This window comes from Silurus meridionalis, chromosome 4, assembly GCF_014805685.1.
Source record: "Silurus meridionalis isolate SWU-2019-XX chromosome 4, ASM1480568v1, whole genome shotgun sequence".
Classification (NCBI taxonomy): Eukaryota; Metazoa; Chordata; class Actinopteri; order Siluriformes; family Siluridae; genus Silurus; species Silurus meridionalis.
In genome coordinates, this window is record NC_060887.1 from 39,857,668 (window position 1) to 39,883,279 (window position 25,612).

The 25,612-nt window shown below is 39.9% G+C and overlaps 1 protein-coding gene across 1 annotated transcript in view; it reads left to right on the forward strand.

Moving 5' to 3' along the window:
* The window catches only part of LOC124385134 (NACHT, LRR and PYD domains-containing protein 4E-like), a 205,458-nt gene that overhangs the window by 111,449 nt on the left and 68,397 nt on the right, over positions 1–25,612 (forward strand). Inside the window, exons 2-3 of the mRNA XM_046848283.1 lie at positions 24,240–24,312; positions 24,647–24,763. Of these exons, the coding sequence (XP_046704239.1) occupies positions 24,240–24,312; positions 24,647–24,763 (190 nt within the window). The remainder of the gene's footprint in view (positions 1–24,239; positions 24,313–24,646; positions 24,764–25,612) is intronic.

Here is a 25,612-nt window from a genome sequence, read left to right on the forward strand (position 1 = left end):
GTCCAGTAAATGATAATCTTAGCTGTAGAGACCTTCAAGAGAAGTGTAACGAGGAGCACTGAATTACAGGAGAACGCACTCAATAGGGAGTGCAGATGGTCTAGGGTAGGTATATGGTAGTTTGGATGGTGAGTGAAGGGGGAGAGCGATCTTTTAAAGGGGCTGGATTCAGAGGCACCAGGTGCAGGTGATTAGTAGGTGGGAAAAACTGTTCTCTGACAGTGTGTGTGTGTGTGTGTATTTGAGGTGTTGTGTTATTTCCTAATCAGAGGTGGAAATGTACCAGAAAATCATACTGAAGTAAAATTAGTATTACTTTAAAAGTAAAAGTATCTGCTCTAAATTCTATTTAATTCACCTTTTAAAAGAACTCAAGAGCAGTTTGTAGTTTTATGCTTTAAATGTTATTCCACTTTATACCCTGCAAAACCTACAAATTAAAAATGAAGCTTACATCAGTGTCATTCTTTTTTATAGATGTTTCTCAGTAACAGAAACAGAAGACAATATCAAACACAATATTTCTAATAAACAGTTTAATTTTTGACTGCTGGCACTGACAATCCAGGCAATCCTGAAAATCCTGTTATCTACACCCCATGATGCTTTGCGTGATCTGTGGCTGGAACTTCTGTTACGACATAAACAATCATTCACTTCAGTGTCACTAATCATTTATTCAGAACAAGATGTGGAATCACATGCTGACAGAACTTATAGAGCACAACATCAGCAGGTCCTTCTCTTCCTGAACAGAGGAATGGGAGGATGATGTAAAAAGTGACAGCGTGTAACGTACAGTAGCATTTTTTGCTACTTTGTTGATTCAGTTGCATGTGACAGAAAGGTGATGATCAGTGTGAAAAGCTCAGAGTTTTACCAAAACCTTCACAGTAATAAAGTCGCTCGTGTGCTATTTAAGGATGCAGGAAATGATTTAGTGTAATTAAAAGCTGATGTAGAGGAGAGTTAAAGTCACACAGACACATTGTAGTTACATTTACCTGCATGCAATTACATCTAAAATCACACTGCTTCCCCTCACCCCTTATACCCACCCAGACCATGAACCCTGTGCAGCCCCTCACCCACATCACACCTCAGTGCCAAGTGTTTTACATCAACACAATTACTATCATTGTACCTACAATAGTCATTTAAATTATAATAAATAACATATGCACAGGGTCATTAGACTCCTAATATAAAGTAAAATTAATTAATGATGATTGTATTCTATTATTAGTATTAGCATTAGCATTAGGCTAATAGTAGAAGCACTAACTTGTGTTTTACATCTAAAAGCTACAATCCTGTGGAGGAAAGTAAATAAAGAGTAAGAAAGACTATAATTTTCTCTATAAACACGGTTCTTTAAGACACAAATGAAGCTTCTTCTGGTTATAAGTGTAAACACAAACAGCACGTGTTATTCCTGAGCTTTTTACTGCATTTTAAAATGTTTCCACCTGAAAAACAAACCGCACATGAACACAACATATTGGCGTCGGCGTAAGTCAGTAAAAGCTGCTACTACTTCTGGTGAAGTTTTACCCATAATGGTTTTACAGCAGTGCAGCAGGAAACAGGGGATAAAGTAGTGACGGCAGGTTGAGGAAAATGTAGTCAAGTAAAAGTAAATGTTCACTGTTTTAAACTACTTAATAAAGTACAATTTCTGAGAAAAACTACTCAATTACAGGAAACAGAGAATTTGTAATTTATTACTTTACTCCACTGATCATCATTTCTCTCCAGTGTGTGTGTGTGTGTGTGTGTGTGTGTGTGTGTGTGTGTGTGTGTGTGTGTGTGTGTGTGTTTAAGATGCCAGTGTTCTGAAATATCATAGTTTCTCTTTCTGTGTGTGTGTGTGTGTGTGTGTGTGTGTGTTTGAGATCTAACTGTTCTGATTTATCATCATTTCTCTCCCAGGTTGTGTGATTGTATTCTCACAGAGGAAAGTTGTAGAATTCTGTCCTCAGTTCTCAGTTCAAACTCCTCCAGTCTGAGAGAACTGACCTGAGTAGGAATAAGCTGCAGGATTCAGGAGTGATGCTGCTCTCTGCTGGACTGGAGAATCCACACTGTACACTGGAGATACTGAGGTCAGATCATCACTTACACACTGTAGATCCTGCATTTCTGTCATATGACTGTTGTAGATGAATAAATTGTTGTGTGTCCTGAAGCACAATTTAAATAAAGCAGCAACAACTGCTATAGTTTTCCAGATTCATAAATAACAAACATTGAAATAGACGTTTAACAATCTGGATTTTCTACTTGTTTTGTGTGTGTGTGTGTGTGTGTGTGTGTGTGTGTGTGTGTGTGTGTGTGTGTGTGTGATCTATAATTGTTGATCTCTCTACAGGTTGGAATCCTGCAGTATTACAGGTGAAGGTTGTGCTGCTCTGGTTTCAGCTCTGAGGTCAAACACCTCATCACACCTGAGAGAACTGAATCTGAACTACAATAAAGCAGGAGAATCAGGAGTGAAGCTGCTCTCTGATCTACTGAAGGATCCACACTGTAAACTGGAGAAAGTATAGTGAGTTTCACACACACACACACACACACACACACACACACACACACACACACACACACACATTTGAGGAATCTGAAGACTGATTCTGATGAACAAATCTGATAATTCTGCTTTACAGATATAAGCAGTGAGGTTCCTGATCTGATCGTTTTATTCAGAAGATGATGAGGATAAACTCTTCCAGTACAAAGCTCATGATAACAGCTATGAGAGCTGTTTTCAGATCAATGTCCTGTTCCTGAACTCTCAAAAGCTGTGATTGCTTCTCTTGCCTTTTACTTCATGCTCTTTTATCGTGAGCTGCAATCTGGGATCTACTGCACTGGCCAGAGGCTGCTCAAGACTTACCTCATCCTCCTCCAGCTCAGTCATGGCCATCGCTCTGCTGCAAACCTGGAGAGGTTGGTAGGCTGTGTGGTGCCTCCTGGAAGTGCTTCCCATTCTGGTAGGAACTTGTTGGGTCATGAGTTCCTCATATAGTGCCATTTTGCCTACATTTTTGCAAACTGTTCAGCAAACTGACACATTAAAAAAATCAGCAATGGTGAGCAGATCATCCTTCCTGCATCTATCAGAGTCTTTCAATGAAGGACAGAACATAAACGTAACTAAATCAAATGCCATAATACCACAGACACAATACACCAAAACACCACACACAGCAAATATAAAAACATCCTGGACGAGACTCCACATCTGTTATGATCCAGTCTACTGAAGAAGCTGCTCGGATGAGTAGTGACTCATTTTGATCCAACCAGATACAAGTCCAATTATCATGATTCAACTTGCAGATAATCACAGCTGGATAACTGAGGATTTTCACAGACAGACTCAGTCCAGGGTCAGACCACACAGAGTAATTATCTTAGAATTCAAGGGATTAGAAATCTTTATAATCTACCAGAAACCTGATGCACACAAAATATTTAATAAAAAAGGTGTTGGTATTTTGTTAAAGTAAACTTATATTTATATACACAGCTGTACAATGGCGTGACTTCAGGGTGAGCTAAGACCAAAATAATAAATTAAACAGTCTGATTTTGAAGCTTCCTTTCCTGAAAGAAAAGAAACAATTGTACAGGAAACTTCCCAAAATTCCTACTACAAAAACTAAGAAAAACAGATTCCACCCCAAAAAAAAAAGCAGCCGCACCCCTACTGTCGGTGAACTGAGTGAATATGTACAGTGATGATTATATACAGAGAAAAACACAGTAACGAGTTCAAGACTGAAAACCAAACTCAAAGTCACAATACAGGCACAACCCAGTCTCACAGTATTTTGTGATGTAGTCATGAAATTTAATCTACTGATTCGTGTTCATGGACACAAATTTTCCTCTTTTTTCGTGTCACTCAGCATGACTTTCCATCTAATGTATTTCAATACGCAGTATCTTTCGTGTTTCTGCCACATTTTTCTTTCTGCCACTGGGCACCACAGACGCTGTATTGTGTTTTTCTTCTCTCATAAAATTTTTTAATCTTCAAGCACTTTTACTCAACATTTAATCAGGAGATTTTATTCTTGTTTTTATTGCTTTATATTCTGTAATCTACTCGTTATTATAAACCATCATCAGTGGTTCCTTCCAGTCACAATACAGTAAATATATTCTCCTGGGTAATTAACAAGACTGCAGATTTGTGCTTCGGCCATCGCTTCTAAATGTCGTTTCTATTCTGAGAAATATCGTTTTTCCATCAGTTTGATGTCAAATCTAACAGTAAACACTACAGTACCCATGAGTCTTATAGAGCGTTACTATGGTGAAGACGGAGGCTAAAATTATCTCAGTATCTGCCGCCGATTCTCTTTTAATGACATCATCATCTCTTCTCAACACATAAACATGGAAGTGTGACTGATATTTTAACAATATGATGTTATTGACCATCAGTTTTAATTGTTTCTCTTTTTATTGTGAGAAATAAAGTTTTTTTGTGGGATCATTTGTTTATTAATAAATACAAATGTATCAGGATGAAACAACTTCACTATAAAATTCTGCAGTTCTTTACTTTTTTGTATTTCTAATAAACAATATCATACATTATTTTTATGTGAGTATGCAAAGGATTTTGGGAAAGAAATGTCTTGGATTGATTTCTCTGTTCACAACAGCATTTTTTATTATATATCATATTATATATTTTATTTTATAATAATTAATGTAGTGTTTATGATTTGGGAATCAGGGTCAAAGGAGTTGGATGTTCTGTTAAAACTGAACTGTTGCCTTTTTCATTTTCATTATGTAAAGTAAAAAAAAAAGTTTTTTTTTCTGTATTGATCTAAAACTATTGTCACGGTGTGAGCGAAACAAAAGGCGGAAGCCGGAGTACAGCTCGCTCGGGTTTTAATGGCATGCGTGAGAGAGAGGTACACACACGCACACACACACACACACACACACGCGCACACATACACACACGGCAGTCCTTAGGTTGAGAAAGATAGTCCGAGTAGCGCATTGGGAGAAGCGTAGCTGACCCGAGATGCACAGGGAGGGGAAGCGCAGCCGGTACGGGATTCTGGAGTCCGGATGACACGGATGAAGGAAGTCCTGTATGAAAGCCGGAACGACAAAACATGCAGTATGGGAAGTCCAACACAAACAATAACGAACAAGGAGTGAATGTGAGTGAGGGGTTTATGTAGGAGCGGGGTGGAGTGATGATGGGCTTCAGGTGTGCCTAGTTAACCCTGGAGCTTCAGAGAGAGTGGAGGCATGAGTGCTGATGAGCTCCTGGTGTGCGTGGTTAAACCTGCCTGAAAGATGAGATCCGAAAAAGAAAGTGAACATGCCACGGGGAAAAAATAAAGGCAGGAAAGTCTCAAAAAGCGCGGAGCCGAACGAGACAATATGGCAGCGAGCGCAGGCAGCCGGTGGCTATTTATACAGAAACAAAATGGCGGGCATGCCGGTGTTGCCGGCTGAAAGATGACGCTGGACCGGAAGCGGACGTCGTGGCCGTGGAAATGTTCAAGCGGCTGGCTGACAGTTGGTGGAGGGCACCAATGAGCATGCCTGGACCGGTCTGAGGCGGGAGACGTGGAAGGTCGGGTGGATGCGCAAAACACCAGGGAACTTGAGACGCACTACCACAGGATTTATCACCTTGGAAATGGGAAATGGACCCATGAAACGAGGGGCAAGCTTCCTGCATATGGCCTTGAGGGGTAGGTCACGAGTAGAAAGCCAGACCTTCTGGCCGATCCGATATCGATGGGCCGGTCGGCGCTATGATTGGCCCAACGCCTGTAACTCTGGGAAGACTTTAGGAGGGCTGCCCGGGCCACCCTCCACCCGTGCCGACAATGCTTGAACTGGGCCAGGGCAGAGGGAATGGTGGACTCGGGTTCCTGTGTAGAGAACAGCGGTGGTTGGTAGCTGAACACAGCCTGAAAGGGTGAGAGGCCAGTGGCAGAGGAGGGAAGAGTGTTGTGAGCATATTCAGCCCAGAGAAGCTTCTCTGACCATGTGGAGGGGTCTTGGGCGCAGAGAATACGGAGGCTGGTCTCGAGTTCCTGGTTGAGCCTTTCAGTCTGACCATTGAACTAAGGGTGAAACCCGGAGGAGAGGCTGACGGAAATCCCCAGGAGGCGGCAGAACTCCTCCAAAATGGGCAGAAAATTGGGGCCCCGATCGGACACAACATCCCGAGGCAATCCGTGCAGGCGGAAAACGTGTTGGAGCAGGAGCTGGGCGGTTTCTTCGCAGAGGAAGCTTGGGCAGGGAATGAAGTGACCCATCTTCGAGAACCTGTCGACCACCGTGAGAATGGCCGTATGACCAGCGGACGGGGGAAGGCCGGTAACAAAATCCACAGCAATGTGCGACCATGGGCGTCGGGGTACAGGGAGTGGGTGAAGGAGACCTACCAGACACCCCTTGGGGTTCTTGTGTTGATTGCATATGGGACAGGCAGCCACGAATTCATGAATGGTACGAGAACGGTACTGGAACCCTCCAGCCAATGACGCCATTCCTCCAGGGCCAATTTAACAGCCAAGAGCTCACGCTCACCAACAGGGTAGTTCTGCTCTGCTGGGCTGAGGCGGCGGGAAAAATGCGAGGGTGCAGGCGGTGGTCCCGGCACCTCTCTGGGACAGAACGGCCCCTACGCCCAGATCCGAGGCGTCCACCTCCACCACAAATTGATGGGTTGGACCGGGGCAGAGGTGAAGACTCTTCAGTTTGGTAAATGCCCGTTCAGCCTCTGGGTTCCAGTTAAAAGCCTGACGTATGGAGGTGAGTGAGTGAAGGGGGGCCGCAACAGAGCTATAGCCCCTGATGAACCGCCGATAGAAATTGGCAAAACCCAAAAACCTCTGTAACTGCTTACGGGTGGTGGGTTGGGGCCAGTCCTTTACCGCCTGAATCCTGGCTTGGTCCATCTGGACGTGATCGGCAGAAAGGACAAATCCAAGGAAGGTGGTGCTGGACACATGGAAATCGCATTTCTCCGCCTTAACGTATAATCCATTCTGGAGAAGCCGCCCGAGTACCGAACGCACATGCTGGACATGTTCATCTCTAGAGCGTGAGAACACGAGAATGTCGTCCAGGTATACGAACACGTAGTGGTTAAGCATGTCTCGAAGAACGTCATTCACCAACGCCTGGAAGACAGCTGGTGCATTGGTAAGGCCAAATGGCATAACAAGGTATTCATAATGCCCTGATGAAGTATTGAAGGCTGTCTTCCACTCATCCCTCCCGGATGCGGACAAGGTGGTAGGCGCTATGGAGGTCCAGTTTGGTGAAGATGACCGAGCCCTGGAGAGAGTCGAACGCAGAAAACATCAAGGGCAATGGGTACCGGTTCTTGACGGTTATGGCATTTAGGCCCCGATAGTCAATGCAGGGACGGAGGCTCTTGTCCTTCTTTTCCACAAAGAAGAACCCAGCACCTGCCGGAGAGGAGGACGGGCGGATAATGCCAGCAGCCAGCGAGTCCTGAATGTATTGGGTCATGGCCGCCTGCTCGGGTGCTGAAAGATGGTAAAGCCGGCCACGGGGTGGCATAGTTCCCGGCAGGAGATCAATGGCGCAATCGTAGGGCCGATGCGGGGGCAAGGAAGAGGCTCGAGTCTTGCTAAACACTATACCGAGGTCATGATAGACAGGTGGAACTGAACTGAGGTCGGGGGTAGTCTCCGGAGAGCGAGGCAGTGAGATTGGCAATAGGTTCCCAAATCGAGAACCCGACCGCTGGACCAGTCTAGGCGGAGGTTGTGCTTGCGGAGCCAGGGGAAACCGAGCATGACCGGGGCGTGAGGAGAAGAAATGACCAAGAAGGTGAGCCACTCCCGGTGTCGCTCTCCGACGGTGACCAGAAGGGGCTTAGTACGGTAAGTGGCCTTGTCTAGGGCCCGGACCTGATGAGTCTCCGGTAATGTCTCTGTCTCCAGGCTCAGCTGACGGGCAAGGTCTAGAATTCTGCGTCCGCCCCAGAGTCCACAAAGGCTGCCAGCGAAAAGTCCTGAGCACCGGAACGGATGCAGATCTTGACTAAGGGCTTGGAAGGGACTGGTAGGATGCGGCTCAATGACGAGCCCGCCCTTTTGCTGGACATGAAGCAGCCATATGCCCGGCTTCACCACAATAGAGACAAAGCCCCTGGGAACGGCGTCTTTCCTTTTCTGATAGAGGGGAGTATGGTGGCAAGTCGGAGGCGTGTGGTAGGCCCGCTCCAGATGGCGCGTGAAACGCTCAGAACGACGTTCACGTATTCTTCTGTCAATCCGAATGGCCAGGGCGATCAAGGCATCCAGACCAGGAGAAAGCTAACGGGCAGCTAGCTCGTCCTTCACCTGAGCTAAGAGACCCCGAAAAAAGGTGTCATATAGAGCGGTGCGATCCCACCCACTGTCAGTGGCATCCGTGCGGAAATCCGCAGCATACTCAGCCACTGAACGCTCACCCTGCGATGAAGAAAGCAGTGAGCGTGCGGCATCCTGGCGAGGGGTGGCTGAACCAAAAACCTTGCGTAGTTCCTCAGAGAAGGCAGTGAAGGTAGAGCAATGCAAGGACTGATTTTCCCATTCGGCGGTAGCCCACCGCAAAGCTCGTCCGGAGAGCAAGGTGATAACATAAGCCACCTTGGCCTGTTCAGTGGAAAAAGAGGATGGTTGGAGACTAAAAATCAGACTACACTGTGCCAGGAAGGACCGACAAAGTTCGGGTTCCCCCGAGAAGCGAGCCGGGGGAACGAGGTGTGGTTCCTTAGGAGCAAAAGCGCCAGGTGTGGGCTGGACCTGCGGAGGCAACGGCAGAGCCGACGGCTGAGGAGCGGCGACTGGTGGTGGGTTGGGCGCAGCTGCCCCTGGAAGGGTGTCGAGACGCTGAATAAGCTGCTGAAGACCCGAAGTAATATCCTGGAGCCGTTGCTCATGGGTGGCGGAAACCTGGACCAGAGCATTAAGGGTGGCCTGAAGATCGGTAGCATCCGCGGGATCCATAGCTGGCCAGATTGTTCTGTCAGGGACTCGGGTGCGGGGCTAGGTGAGTGGATGATAGGACCCAAATGCAGGATGCTCCAGACGATATGAGTCGAGAGAGGAGGGTTGCACAGGCAGAAAATATTTAATGTCCGAACAATAGCACAAAACACAGTCGCTGCACGCACAGGGTTAAAGTGGAAGAAAAGATGAGGAGGATAGAACAGGCAGGGAAGCAACATGTCCGAAAACTTAAGAGCAAACAACAGAAGCACACACAGGGTTAATATAGAGAAAAAAAGAAAACCAATAGTGTCTGAATACTTTTGAAAACGTAGTGGGAGCACACGCTGGGTTTATACAGAGAAAAGCAGTAACGTCCGAATACTTACGAACACACAGTTGCGGCACTCACTGGGTTAATGTGAAGGTCCGTGGCACCGGGAGAACGAAGCAGGGGGCGTGTCCAAAAACAGAAGCGAGTCCGAAAACAGACAGAGGGAGAGAGCCGAGAACAGAGCAAAGGGGAATCCAAAATCCGAAACCGAGGGCAGGCAAAATCCGAAAAAAACCCAGGAGATCCGAAAAGAAAGTAAACATTCCACAGGGAAAAAATAAAGGCAGGAAGGTCGCAAAAAGCACGGAGCTGAACGAGACAATCTGGCAGCAAGCGCAGGCAGCCGGTGGCTATTTATACAGAAACAAAATGGCGGGCATGCCGGTGTTGCCGGCTGAAAGATGACGCTGAAACGGAAGCGGGCGTCGTGACCGCGGAAATGTTCAAGCGGCTGCCTGACACTGATTACCTAACTATCTATCTATCTATCTATCTATCTATCTATCTATCTATCTATCTATCTATCTATTCATCTATCTATCTATCTTTTCTTTCTGTCTATTTCGCACTGTTTGTATACATCCAGAGGTGGCAAAAGTACACACATCCATTACTTAAGTAGAAGTACAGATCCTCATGTTTTAAAATACTCGGGTAAAAGTTGAAGTACTGATTATACCTTTTTACTTAAGTGAAAGTAAAGAAGTCTTGGCTCTGACATGTACTTAAGTAAAAAGTAGTTATTACTTCTACCTGTTTTAGCTGTTAACTGGACCTCACATCATATTAATATTTGATAGATAGATAGATAGATAGATAGATAGATAGATAGATAGATAGATAGATAGATAGATAGATAGATAGAACGTTATTGTCATTGCATTGTACAGGTACACAGCAACAAAATGCAGTTTGGCATCTACCAGAAGTGCAAAAAGTAGCAATCGTGCAAATAGTGCAGATAAATATGTATCATATTTACAGCATGTGATATATATGTAAGCATATGTACAGTGATTAAATATAAAGGCTATAACAGTGCAGAGACGTGTGGACATCATTAAGAGCCTTTGCTATGTTTCCACACGGACAGTTAATGAGGTGATACCGGAGAAAGTGCACCTCTTCAAGTCAAGAAGCTTTTATATATATATATATATATATATATATATATATATATATATATATATATATATATATATATAATCATAGACATTTTACAGATTTGAATGATGTATTGTTTTTATCTGTACGATCAATAAAGACAGTAATTTAAGTTCGTTTCGCCATTATGGGGGAAAAACCCACAAAACGCCACCTAGAGAATTAATTGTGTAAAACATGGCGGATTTGGTGTTTGATTTGAGACTTGGCGCAAAAATAAAACAAAAGTTTACTGATTAAATATATTTTTAGCTGGAGTTTATTTATTTATTGTATATCTAAGTAAAGAAGGGACGTCGTGAATAAGTGTATGTTTTACTGGAGGTTTTCATTTCGCCTCTTTTATATTTAGTTATTTATTTATGTATTTACATTTTTTTTTATAAAAATGGTAAAAACAGAAATGCGCGCTCAAACTTCTTACTGTCTTCTGCCTGCTGATTCTTATCTCCATAAACTAGTCTACATCTGTGGTGAGTGAGAGTCAGGACTTTATACACCAGCGGATTAAAAAAGACGTGCAGTAACAGGAAATCAGTTGTTCGGCTGAAATCGACGCATAGTGAAAATAAAAATGTAATATTTCACCAAATCAATGGATTAAAACTAAAGTAATGAGCCGGTTTTGAAAATGTAAGAAGTAAAAAGTACAGATATTTGTGTAAAAGTGTAATGAGTAAAAGTAAAAAGTGGTCTGAAAAATAAATAGTGGAGTAAAATACTGATACCAGAAAAATCTACTTAAGTACAGTAACGAAGTATTTGTACTCTGTTACTTCCCTCCTCTGTATACATCTAACTCTCTAATTATATTTCTATCCATCTTTCTAATCTATCTAAATATCTCTGTCTTTATTTCATAAACGTCCCTCTCTATCTGTCTTCATCTGGTTGTCTGTCTTATCTATCTTTGTCAGTCTGTTCTTAGTCTGTCAGTTTGATATAATGCCAGGGGGTCTACAAAAAAAGATTTGTCCCTTTTGTCCGGGTATTTTATTTTGCACCCAGAAGATCTGTTCCAATTGTAAAAAATAAATAAAAAAAAAAAAAAAAAAAGCATCTGAAGCAGCGGCTCAAGTAGAAGCTTCAAAAGTTTGATGAGAAGTGAGAGAAATGTGTGGCTGGTTGTAAGAAAAAAACACAACATTGCATCCACAAAGGATGAATCCGATGTCATGGTATGTACAATTCCTTACATGACATTAAACTGTTCAGATACAGTGGGTACGGAAAGTATTCAGACCCCCTTAAATTCTTCACTCTTTTCTTATATTGCAGCCATTTTCTAAAATATTCAAGTTCATTTCTTTTCCTCATGAATGTACACACAGAACCCCATACTGACAGAAAAACACAGAATTGTTGACATTTTTGCAAATTTATTAAAAAAGAAAAACTGAAATATCACATGGTCCTATGTATTCAGACCATTTGCTGTGACACTCATATATTTAACTCAGGTGCTATCCATTTCTTCTGATCATCCTTGAGATGGTTCTACACCTTCATTTGAGTCCAGCTTTCGCCCCATCCCTCTTTACCTGCTGCCGCATCTCCTTGTACTCCTGCCTACTTTTCTCATCACTCTGTCGATCCCAATTCTGTTTCTCCAACCTCTTTCTCCTTATGCTCTCCTGCACTTCCTCATTCCACCACCACATCTCCTTGTCATCCTTTCTATTTCCAGATGTCACACCAAGTACCTTTCTAACTGTCTCCCTCATCACTCCTGCAGTAGTTGCCCAATCATCCAGCACCTCTTCACCACCACTGAGCCCCTGTCTGACCTCTTCCCTGAATCTCACACTACACTCTTCCTCCTTCAGTTTCCACCATCTTATTCTTCTTTCAGTCCTCACTCTCCTCCTCTTCTTCTTCACCTCCAAAGCCATCTTACAGACCACCATCCGATGCTGTCTAGCTACACTGTCCCCTGTCCAACACCTTACAGTCTAAAAATCTTTAAGGTGGGATCCAGAGGAGGGAAGTAACGGAGTACAAACACTTCGTTACTGTACTTAAGTAGATTTTTCTGGTATCAGTATTTTACTTTTTCAGACAACTTTTTACTTTCATTCGGTAACAACATTTTTAATTCGTTTTGTATTAATATATATATATTTGGCTGTCAAAATTCTAATTATTGTAAAAGGCAGTAAATGTTATTAACGCTATCAATTCAGCGCGCATTTCTGTTTTTACTATTTTTATAAAAAGTATAAATACATAAATAAATAACTACCTCCAGCAAAACATACACTTATTCACAACGTCCCTTCTTTACTTAGATATAAAATAAATAAATAAACTCCACCGAAAAATAATTTTAATCAGTAAACTTTTGTTTTATTTTTGCACAAAGTCTCAAATTAAACACCAAATCCGCCATGTTTTACACAATTAATCCTCTGGGTGGCGTTTTGTGGGTTTTTCCCTCATAATGGCGACATAAATTACTGTCTTTATTGATCGTACAGATAAAAACAATACATCATTCAAATCTGTAAAATGTTCTCACAGCGTAAGCGTATAAAGAGCGGATATAGATGAGAACTGAGTGTTCTGGGTCAACTTCATCTAGGACTAGTGATCAAGGATATCTTACAATTCCCCCGTTTTATCCATGATAAATTAGAATGGATAAATCACAACTTAAACTAAGACATGTTGCATAGGAATAGGATAATAATCAGAAACACGAGGGACGGGTTGATATCCAGAAAGCATACAGGTGAAAGATCGCTGGATACATTGAAAAATACATGGTCCAAATAGGCATAGCAACAGGAAAACGATGACAGTCGGGATTATCAAAGAAATATACGGCACCCAATGACCAAACAGAGTATACAACCATCCCCATCCCCTACCTTGATTACCCTTTTCATCATCCTTAAGAGCCTGAGCCGTGCTGCGCATTTTCTCAACTGCCTGACCTATGACTCCGTGTTCATCGTCGTTGTCAGGGACGTATGTGCAACAACTATCCCCCACCAATGCACATACACCTCCCTTTTCAGCCAGCAGGATATCTAAAGCTAATCTATTCTGTAGGGTTGTCAGGTGCAAAGCAGTGAGCTCAGTATGTATACCATCAACAGCGATGAGGGTTTCATTAATTAAAGTGGCCAGGCGATAATGGGTGACTTCTATCTGATTCCACAACTGGGTATATGTTTGTATTAAATTTTGATATTAAAGCACAATGTTTACTGGACTCATTATTGTTTTATTTATTTTTTGTGACAATCTATGAAGCTTTTCTCCTGCATTATAGTTTTAAGGAAAGGTAATCCAGCACCTTGTTTCTAAAAATCTTAAATTCTTATTTAAATAATTTTATCGTTACAATGTTCTAAATTACTATTCTGTTTTAAATCTCTAAAATGTTGTATATTTGTAACTAAAACATATGACAATGTTTCAGGAACTGCTTATATATATATAATTTTTATTATTATTTTTTTTTTGTTACTTCAGAAATAATTTTGATCAGCACTGGACAGATTTCTGAGGTAACAAGTTACACTGCAGTGTACTTTTTTGTTACCCCAGAAATCATTAAAAACAATTGATCTCAATCATTTTGATCAGCAGCAGACTAATTTCTGAAGTAACAAGAATAGTAATTAAATAACTGTATGATTATTGTGCAATAAAAAGTATACCTCTGAGGTAAACAGAGTACATGGCAGTGTATTTTATTGTTACATCAGAAATCATTTTGATCAACACCGAAATGATTTCTGAGGAAATAAAAAATACTAGCAATTTCTGAGGTAACAACAAATAATGTTTTCTATGGTATCAAAAAAGTACTTTTCTGAGGTAACAAAAAGGAACACCACAATGTCCCAGCCAACATGTCCATGTGGGCCCCACATGGGTTTTATCTGGGTTATATGGGCATCATGTGGGCACGGGGTCAGAGTGGGCCCTTTGATGGGCTGAATGTGGGCCCCAGTTAGGCTGCCCATTTTGTTTATTCGAGGGCACTGTATGGGTCACATTTGGGCAATATTTATCTATATTTCTCAAAAGAAATCTATCATTCAATTATTTAATTGATGATAAATTCAATTGATATGTTTTTTGCGTGTTTTATATGAAAAATTTTATATATTAACAATAACATAGTATGACCTTTAGTTAAAAAAAAAAAAAAGAAAAAACGCTTGTGCAGCTCACAGAGTCTCCATTGGCTCCTGTGTTCCCGCCTTCTCATTCTGAAGAAACGGTCATCACTCACTACCACTGATCACCTGACCTGACCTGGATAACCTGACCTGACCTGGATAACCTGACCTGACCTGACCTGACCTGGATAACCTGACATCTCTGTCACGGTAAGAAATTATCTTTTGTTTTAAATTAATCACATTTTACTGTTGTTTTTATTTAATGTATAATTCTAAAAGATTTATGGTAATTAAAGTTACAGGCACGATATAAAGAAGGTCAGTGTGGAGAGTGAACTGGTTTACCTCAGAGATAATCACCTGTGGAGAACTGAACATTCTTAACGATTAGCAGATAACTAGGAAATTGTCTACTAAAATGTGGAAATAACGACTTTTCAAACCATTTTCACCCGTGTTTTCTCCATATAGTGTCCTCATGATAACAGGAGGGTGAAACAGTAAAAGCACTGTGGAGTCTCTTTCTCTTTTACTACCTTTATAACATGTGTATATATGTAGCAGGGATATGTTGTTACACCAGATTATAATTTTTGTTATTTTTTTTATTATATTATTTGTTTTTATTACCATCTGTTTTGGGGTATTTTATTTTGAAAACGTTACGGGCTTTTATTAAATGTAGTATGTACGCCAGCTCACGTCATACGTAGTGAGCGGTTCAATTCGCAGCACAATTAGAAGTTCGTCCTCTTTCCCGCAATGGCACTAGAGGAGAGAGGTACGATTTCATGAGCCCTGTTTATCTGGTGTTAAACAGTGTTATAAGTGTTCATGTCATGTTTAAATGATTAAATGTGAGAGAGTATTCTATGTGATGTTATATTTGACCATTAGTTCAAGTTATTAATGTGGTAAATGTAGTTTATTTGAGTATTGTTAACAAGTGAACAGAGCATTGTGTGAGATTGCAATAAGGTGTGTGCATTGCGTGTGAGAGATGTGTTAGCAGCTAAGCGGCTAACATCTCAAATAAGTAATGGTTACGTGTATTTTCGGGGCACACTAACGATAAATCCTAGTCTATTGATATCTATTATACTCTGCATTTATTGTGAGTTCTGTTGGTAATTACCTGGTGTACTTAATATGTATTTTGTGGTTAACAGGCAGACTAAATGAGAATTGCGGATAACAGTGCCTGTCTGTTTATATGTTTTGCTACACAGGTATGTCAATTAGTATCTATGAGACAATAACGCTGTTGTATATTTCTACATAATAATTATAATGCTGTTGCATATTTCTTTATGATAATTATAAGGTTGTGAATTATTTTTATATAATGTGTTTTGTAAAGTGTGAGTGTTTGTGTTACTCTGCCCTCTTTCCTGCAATGGCACTAGAGGAGAGAGGCAGACTAAATGAGAATTGTGGATAACAGTGCCTGTCTGGTTATATGTTTTGCTACACAGAGGAGAGAGAGGAGAGAGAGAGGCACAGAAAATAAATCTCCCCGCCAAACCAGCTTTTGTGTGGAAAATCCTTATTTATTTACCATCAAATTATTATATTATCATATTATTTTGTGACATTAGAGGGCGCTTTTGTTCATGTGCAGCTTGAAATTGATGATTCTGACAATTTCATTACACAAACATGGTAAATAAATTACTGTTTATAAAATGAACAGGCCTGATGCTTTGCATGTTTCTGTGACAGAAGAACAGTCTGTTGTCATGCTGCAGAGAAACAGATGCACCAATTAAACTGTACAAAGATTTATTTAGATTATTAAAAAAAAAAAAAAAAACAGCAGTTTAAATGCTTTTTCCCCGGTTTGTTTACCACACTAAATGTTAATTATTCATTAAGGATAATAAACAACATGTAGTCAGATGTGGATGCATTTGTCTGTTAATTGTTTTAATTTAATTTATTAGTATTTATTATTTGTTATAATGTATTTTCCAACTCCCACAGTAGAACAACCACTCCAACAGACTTTTCACAAAGGAAATAGAAGTGGGGAAAACAGATCCACCCTTACGAATAAGGGCTCTATCCAAGGATAAGAAACAACACACAGGGAGAGCGAATATACAGAGCATATACGGTACATTAAAGTGTACATATATCATTTTAATAATTATTAACAATATTATTGTTATTCCAAATTAAGGATTTTGGAATACATTAGAAATATTGTTATTTGGTAATAAAGTGCAAAATTAAATATTAAAACACTGTTTCACCCCTCCAATTAATGACTTTAATGTGCTCCATATTCACCAGAGTTTAATTTTATGGTTTTAACTTATATTATACATTCTTGAAATGGTTAACACTTTTATACAAATAGTGACAAGATGTATTATTTTTAATGCTGACCAGATGATCTTACTGAGCTCTGCCACCAATGGACAAATCATCTACTTAGATCAAATGCTGGTGTTAGAGAAGCCCTAGTACACGGCATCTCTGTTTTAGAATAGGATATGGAGTATGTGTATCGCAGCTCAGATATTCACCATGAAAAGTTGCTGTATAAATATTTCCATTGATGGTACAGATTCAGTGTGAGATGTTTGGCTGTTGGTTCCATATGCAGTGTGTTCAAGAGCCTGATCCTAATGAGTTCTACACCTGTGCAACATGGAAATTTCAAACTTCTCCTCCTGTACAATGTTATTATTATTGCTAAAAATATTTGTTGTATTGAAGTTACTTTTATAAAAAAGTTGTAAAGATTTGTTCATATACAGTTCATAACAGTTCATTTTGTTAACATTGTGTGTATATATATATATATATATATATATATATATATACATACACAAACATATTTATACACACAATGTTACACAATTAATAATAATAATATAAAACTTTTAACAGTCAAAAGCATCCACTTCTGACATGCTGCTTTATTATCCTTAAAGAATAAATAATATTCATAGTGTTAAAACAAAACAGGAAAAAACAATAAGGAAAATATAGAAGTCAAAAGTATCTGAAGAGCGTGACGCTGTTTGTGTAGTGAACTTGTCTGTCATCAATTTCAAGCTGCACATGAACAACAGCGCCCTCTATAGTCACAAAATATAATCACAGAATCTGCTGTAACTTCCTGCTCTGTGGAATAAAGAAGTCAAAGTGAAAGTAAAAACGTCATTTTATGAAGAAAGGAAGTGAAACATTTCCAGGAGAAAAACACAGTAAGTATGTAAATCTAAAGCTAGAAGATGTGAATGTTATGAATCTACACTGGATGAAGAACAGTTCAGGTGATTTTTCCTGAAGTTGGATCTTCTACAGTTTACTGTAGGACTTGATTTCCTGGAAGTGAACCGTGTGATGACCCAGGATTAGATGGAACACACACCATGTTGGAGTGAAGTAAATATGTGTCCTGCAGTGTTTCTCTCTTTAAGGATCTTTATTTCAAACTCTCCTCCTTTTTCCCAAATGAAGCTCTGGAGCGTGAAAGTGTTTTATTGGGGAAAATCGCGATTTGTTTTCAGATCGTGTTCCTGCAAACAGCCGTCACTAAACACATCATGACTTTCAGGAGACAGGTTCTGATGTTCCTCGACTCGGCGGAAAATCCGCTCCATATCTCCTTTGGTGTGAAAGATGAAGGGAGAATGTAGATGGTGGATGGAAGCAGGGCAGCATGCGGGCTTGGGAATGTGCTGATATCGGGCACAAGCGGCTCGCGGCTCCGCATAGGAGACAGGAGGAGGCGGCGCTAATGGCGGCTCTGAGCCGGATGGTAGTGTGAGAGCAGCGGGGAATCAGGAGGAGGACACCGGGCACGCTGAGGGGAAGGAGGCTACATTTCTTTCCTGAGGACGGAAACATTCAAAGCTCTGTTTCAACACTGCAGAAAAATGTGGAGAAGTGAAAAGAAGCGCTTTGGCTGAAGGAAGAACATTACAGCCATAAACACAAAGGAAAGAAACGAGATGAAGGAGCAGGTTGGAGTTTAGGAATCAGTTCTGCATCACAGTGAACTGTCTAATGGTGTATTTATGTAGTAGTGCCACCGCCTGGTGGGAGAAAATATCAGCATTATCCATTTCTATAATTCAGCATATTTGTAGGAACAATACATCCATTTTTAAAACAAAACCATTTGTAACATTTCCCATAATAATGATGTGATTTGGAAGAAACACACACACATTGACTTATTAGCATTAGCACGCTATTTCCAACACCACGTGGTCTCCATCCTTAGCATGACTAGCGTGATGTACGAGTTAAACTCTGAACAAACTTTCAAACTCACTTCAACAACTCATTAATGCTCAGAACAACGATATCCACATTTCAGCCCCTTTTCCAAACCTTAACAATAAATTCAACATTGAGTTGATGTATTTATTACCTGGTGGGGAAAATATTAGCATTAAGAATCACATGACACCGAAATGCTGCTGCTGCTGCTTCATCAGCGTGTGTGGAATGTGTGTGAAATGCGCCCCCTTCTGGTGAACACTCAGAAAACAGGGAAGAGCAAGCAAAGAATCCATTGTCCATATCGCTGTATGTAAAGAAGATCAATCAGCATCAACTCAAATCATACACTACATACACTACATACATACACAACTCAAATCATACACTACATACATACATACACAACTCAAATCATACACTACATACATACATACATACACAACTCAAATCATACACTACATACATACATACACAACTCAAATCATACACTACATACATACATACACAACTCAAATCATACACTACATACATACACAACTCAAATCATACATACATACACAACTCATATCATACACTACATACATACATACACAACTTAAATCATACATACATACATACATACACAACTCAAATCATACACTATATACATACATACACAACTCAAATCATACACTACATACATACACAACTCAAATCATACACTATATATATACATACATACACAACTCATATCATACACTACATACATACATACACAACTCAAATCATACACTACATACATACACAACTCAAATCATACACTATATATACATACATACATACACAACTCATATCATACACTACATACATACATACACAACTCAAATCATACACTACATACATACACAACTCAAATCATACACTACATACATACATACATACACAACTCAAATCATACACTACATACATACATACAAAAATCAAATCATACACTACATACATACAAATCACCTGTAATAAATTGCAGCCTTTTGCAATTAAATAATTGCCCAAGTCCATATTGCATTAATTATTGCATTAATTATTGGATTAATTGTGCAGCACTAGTCATTCTGAATATATTGTGTATATGTTAATCATACACAAAGTAAAATATCAAATATTTGGTTTGAATATTATTCACTAAACATGCAAAATGATTTGCCATTAAGGGAGACTCCCAATTTTACTGCTTACTTTTGCACACAAAAGCTAAACTAGTAAGGGTTTAGATAAAGCTTTGGTCTACGCATCTAAACATAATGTTTTCCATTTTCTAAACTTTGTTTCAGTGATTTATTTATTTTACATTTTAAGGAACACAAATTATTAATTATCATAGTTTCATTCATTTAACAGATTGACAAAGACGTCATCCCTTTTATGGAAGACGGGATCTGGCTAAATACATCTCCTCGTATGGAGATCGGCTGGCATTGATTAACTTCTGTAAAAATCCAACGCCACTTCAGAAAAAAACGTCGGGTCTTTTTGAAAAGCTCAGGGCAAAGCTCCAGATGAGAAAGGAAGCTGATGCAAATAAACTGAAGATCAAGTGCAAAACATTGGATCTTCAGGTCCTGCAAGAAAGAAAGGGAGAGCTACTCATCGCAAAACTGAAATCGGGCGGCTGCACAGTGAGAATGGACAATTAAAGCAAATGAGAGCTAAACAAGGAGGAGGCACAAGGACAGTAGTGGTTGCAGTAAAATGTGTCATGGATACTGTCCTACAAAAAGTCTCTTCTGTCCAAATGGAATGTCAACCAAAGGCCATGAAACTGATTTCAAGATTGAAGTGTGGGATAATAAACAAAATCAGGTCAATGAGGATGTGACCATCGGTTTAATCTCTGATCCTCTCTGCATGCCCAGGCTACGCTTCTATATTACTACTTTCCCCAAGGAGCAGCTACAAAGTGATTATGACTCAGATGATAAAAAAAAGACAATGATGAGGTAGAAGAGTTAAATGATAATTATGATGATGATGGAGATATTCTGCAGATGGATGCTGATGATCTTGAGAAAGAGGATGATTTTGGTCAACCAAGTGGTGATGAGCATAACCTTCTGCTATATGAGCGAGAGGAGGAATCCCTAACTATTGTCATGAAATGAGGAAAACTAAACGGCCCCTTATTATAAATCACTGACTCTCATGGTATCACAGGTCCTCACTACATCACTGATCACTACTCTAGTGTAGCAGATAAAATGCAGCTTAATATCTGCTCTATCTGACCAGGAAGTTACATTCGGTCCAGGTGACACTGAACATTCACGTGACAACAATACAGACAGAACCATATGATTTTGATGTCATGCTGCGACAACAGCTACCCTCCATGTCTCGTGTCCAGTGAAGAACTTGTACAACAGCCACTCTCCATGTCACACATGACCAGTTTTTGAATAATGATTTGAATAATGTCTCTGCTGTACAATCAAAATTCAGTAATAAGTGTAGAAACATTGTTAGGCTTCTTTATTGTTTCTGACTGAATCAGGACAAAGTTTGGGGAAAGAAACTGATATGCAGTTTAAATTATTACAAATTAAAACAACAGTAACATCATATAATGATGAGTCAGCAGCTGTTCTTAGTGAGTTGTACAGCTCTGCAGCTTCAAAAGCATCAGTTGCATTATTCCATCCGTTCTCCTGCATCAGTAACACACAGAGATCCAAAACTCTCATCACAAGGGAGCTGACGCTTCAGTGTGCACTCTTCCTTTCTCACAGCCACCTCCTCAAGGTCCACTGTTTTGAGCTTGTCCTGTGCATCATACAACTGTGGGACTGTATACATAAGGACTGGACCACCTGCATGCAGATCTTGGCCTGGTCTGGGTCGGATCTTGTGGGGTTTCCATGTCTGCACCACTTCATCCAGTTCCTTCTGCAAGAATGTACATTACAGTACAAACATTATTTTACTTGAAGTAAGTTAAACAACATGACCGTGGAGCCTCAATCCATCTCATCCTGTTCATCTAAAACATACCAGAAGGTAATACAGGTAAACCTCTGACCCTAAAGTCTCTGGTGAATTATAAGGGGGTGCATTATAATGTGTTTTATAACATTTAGAAGAGAATTTGCAGGAGCAGTGCCTGACGGAGCAGCTGATAGAAGATACTTAAACGCTTTCAAAACTTAATGCATAACATTTTTACAGTTTCTGTGGCTTTCACATAAAAAGCACATTAATTTGAACTCTTCAGTGCTTCATTGGATCATCGGCCATGCGCAGTGTGTATGTGTGTGTGTGTGTGTGTGTGTGTGTGTGTGTGTAAGAGAGCGAGTTACCTGAACAAGGCCAAGGAAGCAGAATTGGATTTTGCTTTTATCCAAAATGTCTCCAGAGAAGTGTCCATTGTTTAGAGGGTTTTGAACATGTAATCCATAACAGAACGCTTTTTTCTTTAAAATCCCCCACCAGGATTAAACGCGTTGATTCCCTGTTCTGCATCCATAAATAAAACTGTTGTCTTTGGCAAAAGCATCGTGTGGTTTCTCCTCAAAAATACCTGCATGGTGGTGACATGCCCGTTTTCAGTGCCGTGGTCCACATGCATCCTCTCTGCACACCCACCCAAGTGTGTAACGCTTTGAATATAGTAACCAGCCAAAACCTTGAGTTCATTATTTGTTGTATGAGCTTCAATCCATAAAACAAAATGACTGAAACCATCAATACGCCCATTTATCCCAATACCATACGCCTTCAAATTGCAATAGGAGTCCGTACACCAAAGAGCATTCGGCCCTTTTGGTTTGTATACCGGCGCCTAAGACGCTGCGCTCTTCAAAGGTCCACATCATGAGGATCGATTCATTTAATGATCTGTCGTATTGTGTCCTGCTGCTCCACAAATACAATGAGTATAACACATTGATGTAACCAGCAATAACCCTGCATCTGTCCATTGTGTTGTAGAGCCTGATAAACAACGCCATAAGATAAGATAAGATAAGATAAGATAAGATAAACCTTTATTCGTCCCACAGTGGGGAAATTTCTATGTTACAGCAGCAAGACACAGAAATAAAATAGATGCAAATATATATAAAAAGAAGAATATACAAAAAATAAAAACAGAAATAAAATAAATAATAATAACAATAATAATAATAATAATAATAATAACAAAGAAATAAAATAAATGCAAATATCTAAAATAATATACATATATACTACAATACCAGTATATATACAGTACAATGTAATAATACGAATAGGAGAAAAAAAAACAAAAGTACGCTTTTTAAGTCGTTTTGAGGTAGTATTGCACGTAAATTGCACGTAATATTGCACATAATATTGTACCTGATTTGTTTAATAATATTTCACACAGATAAAGTTATTGCACATCTTAAAAAGTAATAGCAGTGTTGTATGTTGGTGACTGGTTTTACTGGGAACAGCTTTGGTTGTATAGTCTAATAGCAGCAGGGAGAAAAGACCTTCTGTATCGCTCCTTCATCACCTCATCCAATTCAGTTTAGTGTTTTCTTCCAAATAGGCTCAGCTTACAGCAGTGTCACTTTAAAGTCCGAATGCTTATGATGATCTGCAGATTCTAAAATCTCTAAATATAACAAATAGAATCTGGACTAAAATAACAAGTATTTTCTTGTTGATAAATCCAAGAGAAAAGTAAAGTTTAATTTGATCTTTCACTCCAGGCATAATGCAAAACAAGTGACGTCTGCCCAAACTTACAAAATTTATTTGTGGATTACTTCCTTGATACACACACACACACACACACACACACACACACACACACACACACACACATACACAAAAATACACATACATTTCAGGTTAGAAATAATACAACATAAAATTTACTCATACATTCGAATAACAATCCAAAACTGTAATGTGTGTGTGTGTGTGTGTGTGTGTGTGTGTGTGTGTGTGTGTGTGTGTGTTTTTCTGTGTGTGTGTGTGTGTGTGTGTGTGTGTGTGTGTGTGTGTTTGCTCCACCTCTATTTGTATTTAATTTTTGTACTCTTCCTAAACCAGTCATGCCTGTTTGAGTAAAACCGAAACCCGGGACAGGACGTTGACGGGACTCTAAAAGGTTCCAGGAGAAAAACACAGTAAGTCTGTAAATCTAAAGGTAGAACATGTGAATGTTATGAATTTATGAAGACGTTCAGGTGATTTCTTTCTGAAATGTGTTATGGTACAGCTGTGGATTTAACAAACAGATGTTGGACAGATGTAAATATGTCTTCTTTGTGTAAAGGGTTGGTGTGTGTGTGTGTGTGTGTGTGTGTGTGTGTGTGTGTGTGTGTGTGTGTGTGTGTGTGTGTACAGGTTCCTCTGTAGCAGTAGAAATGTCCTCCAGAATGAGTGAGTCTGTGAAACAGGACATAAAGAAAGATGAGAGGTGAGTGAAGGTTGTGACTCTGTGAAAAATAGAAATGTTCTCACATTCACCAACACTAAACAGATCAGACTCTGATGTGTATCTGTGAAAAGTGACGAGTGAAGAGTTGAATTCAGCAGCTTTGTCTCCAGATGTTCAAAACCAGCTGATGATTAGTGACATTAAGCTACTGAGCAACACGTCTAACCCCAAGTTGTCCCTGTAGCTGGATAAAGTATGAAGGTTAAAGAATGGGATCAGTGTTAATAAGAACATCATCAGATTTTAACTCCAGTTTCATTATTCAGTGTTGCTGCAGAACAGTAATAATGATGCAGTGGTTGTGTGTGTTTAGTCTGATTCAGGGTAAGAGATCAGACTCACCTGAACCCAGCTGTGTGTCCATGAAGAGTGAACAGTCAATGGATCGTCCAATATACTTTAAAGACACAGACTGTACTACTGATCTGAGGTGAGGACAGTTGAATGTATGAGTGCAGTGTTTTATCACTCACACTCTCACATAATCAAACATCTCTGTAATATGTGTGTATTCACTGCTTTGTGTTTGTAGTTATGAATATGATTTATAGTCTTTATTCTACTTTTAACAAGTGTTTTATTTGTTCACAGACTGCAGAAGAAGAAATCAAATATCACTGAGAAGAGTCATTTAGAGGCCATATTCAAGGTGTGTGTGTGTGTGTGTGTGTGTGTGTGTGAGTGTGTATGACAGAACAAAATCCTGAGCAGCAGTAAGAGAGAAGTCAAGTGTGTTGTGTTTCCTCGTTGGTTTCAACATCATTTTTCGTCTGCTTTTCTCATTCTTCTTGTTTGTTCCATGCTCTCGTCTGAAACCAGTTTGTCTGGATGTCAGTAATGAACACATTCTTATGTTAGATTTTGGTGTTTGATACAAGTGTAGTGATTTTTTTGCTTCTGTTTAAATCAGGCAGTGGAGCACAAAGTCATCACTCTGATACAGAATGAACTGAAGAGATATAAGAAGCTCCTGAGTCCTGATTACCCAGCATGCTCTGAGAGGGAGTTGGAGGATGAGGAGGATCAGAGCAGTGTCAGAGAGGGAGTGCTGAAGATCACACTGCACTTCCTGAAGAACATGAAGCACACAGATCTCGCTAACACACTGCAGAACAGTAAGAGCTCATGGGGTTCTAACATCACTTTATCTTCAGAGGAAGGAAACTGCTGTACATTTATTAAACACATCTCATCATAATGATGTGCTTTTATCAACACAATATAATAACACATCAGTACTGACATTCCATTTGATATACAGCTCTGAAAATATCAGTAG